Below are 2,211 nucleotides of genomic sequence, written 5' to 3' on the forward strand. Positions count from 1 at the left end.
TTAAGCATTATACAATAAAATGCTTCAGGATTTTTCGACTCAGTTTGATTAAATCCTTTTGATTGATCACTTACTACTTAGTTGTCGGACACCCTGTATATATAATATTATGAAAATTATATTATTGCATTCTTTTTGATATACAAACACATATAGAAGTGTTACATTAAATACAAATATATTCACACACAATTAATAATAATAATATATTTTTTTAGATAAACTTGCTGCAAGATAATAAATGTTATAAGCTATAGTTTAATCTGTTGTATAATTATCATAAAATAGAAAATTATTAGAATTAATTCTATGGAATATTTCTCATATTTCAAAATATTTTTGCACTTTGCACTATGCGAGTGATTATATTAGTCGAAACGTATCTATCAGATCTTGCAAACAGTTTAGAATTGTTTGAAATAATTAATATTTTATCGTATACTTGCTATAATATTATAAATAATATTTAATAGCTATTATAGATGATGTTTCAGAAAAGTACCTTTGAAATCCTAAAAATGGCGTGTGACCATGTCCTCCTATAATAATTGGTTTTAAGTCATCGTTGAATGAATAAACGTGAATAATGCCCAGTAATTTAGAAAACATAATTGAGGCATAATTCTCGCGTACAAATTTTTGCCCTCTACGATACTTATCCATGTCCAACCATTCAGGCACGTTCACCGATGACCGATCAAAATCAAGTTGATGAAAAGAAGCCGGTATATATTCCAGCAAAGTCTCCGGCACATTTGGGTAGAATTTTGAGAGATTCTTGTTTATCCAGTGATGTTGCTCCTCTATAGTCCATGTATCGAAATCATTATGAAACAAATTTTTATCGTACGTACTTTTTAACAATAGTACTAATTTATATTTATCCGGATTTTCTTTTCTGTTTGCTTCAACTATTGTTGTTTTATTCTCAGAATTGAGAGTCAAGTTTTTTAATGTATTATTAATGCTCGTCATTATATAATAGAATATTAATAATATTTTAATATTTTAATATTTTAATAATGTCGCACGCAACCTTTCAATGTCGTAAACAGTCTGGATTATATCTCGGCAGTAACTGTAGTAATAACTGTTACTATACTAGTAGTAACCCCTACTACTTAGCATGATATTGCATTTTTTAGTAGAAACATTTCTATGTACAGATGTCTACACTATTACTAGATCGCTAGCTTTGTGAAGAGAGCTGTGAGTCGCCGGCTTTGTATAGATATCGGTGGCACTATGCTACAGAACTTGTTGCGAAAATGATAAAACCATTTGCTGCAATACAACAATTCTATAACTGAGCTGAAGAAGCAAATAACTAGTATCTTATTTCTTATTAAAAAAAATTTTCTCCCATTGACAATAACATAAACATTTAATTAGAAATAAATTAATTAATTAAATTATACATAATATAAATAATACAAATTACAAAAATAAAAGTCAGAAAAATAAAAGTACAAATACATTGTAAAAATAAAAGTAAAAAAAAATGAAAATACAATTAGGTAATAACTTAACAAACATTTCTATCCCAATCTGGACTATCTTCAGTGTAAAAAAAAAACATTTAGTAATATAATAATATATGAAGTAATGAGTAGCGAAAATTCAAAAAATTTTTCGAAAAACATAGTTCAAGAGTAAAATATAAATGCCTAGACGGTTAATCGTTACAATAATCAAAATTCCTCCAACGGCCTCCCAAGGAAATGCATTGTCCACTATAATTGTTCCAAACACTTGCGGCTAACTATTATAAATTATGGACCTTCTAGAAATTGTTTAAAAAGGTGATGAAAAATGCCGCAAATAACAATAAATAATTGAAACTTACCGATGGTGAGAGGATCAAAATGCTCGATAACACAGAACCGTCACCTTACGTGTCTAAGATTGCTGCAAAAAACTAAACAATAAATAAAGTTGAGATAAACAAGATATAAAGTATAAAATAGGAAGACAAATACGGCCTTAAACGTTCAAATGCTTTTTTAATTTCTCGATTATCGGAAAATAGGAAGGGTTTAACAATTCCGTGTCGCATTGGAGGTTTAGATTACATTTCTGTTTTTTTATAGCATCTCCAATGTAAGTCTACTATAGTAACAAGGCTCGTTATCTAAAATTTGTATATTATCCCAGTTAAAATCATGGTTTTTGATTCTGTGATCACGGAACTGTAGACAGGATCTAGTGGTG

The 2,211-nt window shown here is 28.7% G+C and overlaps 1 protein-coding gene across 1 annotated transcript in view; it reads right to left on the minus strand.

The window, feature by feature from the left end:
* The window catches only part of LOC126855592 (uncharacterized), a 4,881-nt gene extending 3,793 nt beyond the window's left edge, over positions 1–1,088 (minus strand). Inside the window, exon 1 of the mRNA XM_050603399.1 lies at positions 503–1,088. Coding sequence (XP_050459356.1) covers positions 503–975 — 473 coding nt within the window. The 5' untranslated portion in view covers positions 976–1,088. The remainder of the gene's footprint in view (positions 1–502) is intronic.
* Positions 1,089–2,211: the final 1,123 nt, after the last annotated feature.

This window comes from Cataglyphis hispanica, chromosome 16, assembly GCF_021464435.1.
Source record: "Cataglyphis hispanica isolate Lineage 1 chromosome 16, ULB_Chis1_1.0, whole genome shotgun sequence".
NCBI lineage: Eukaryota > Metazoa > Arthropoda > Insecta > Hymenoptera > Formicidae > Cataglyphis > Cataglyphis hispanica.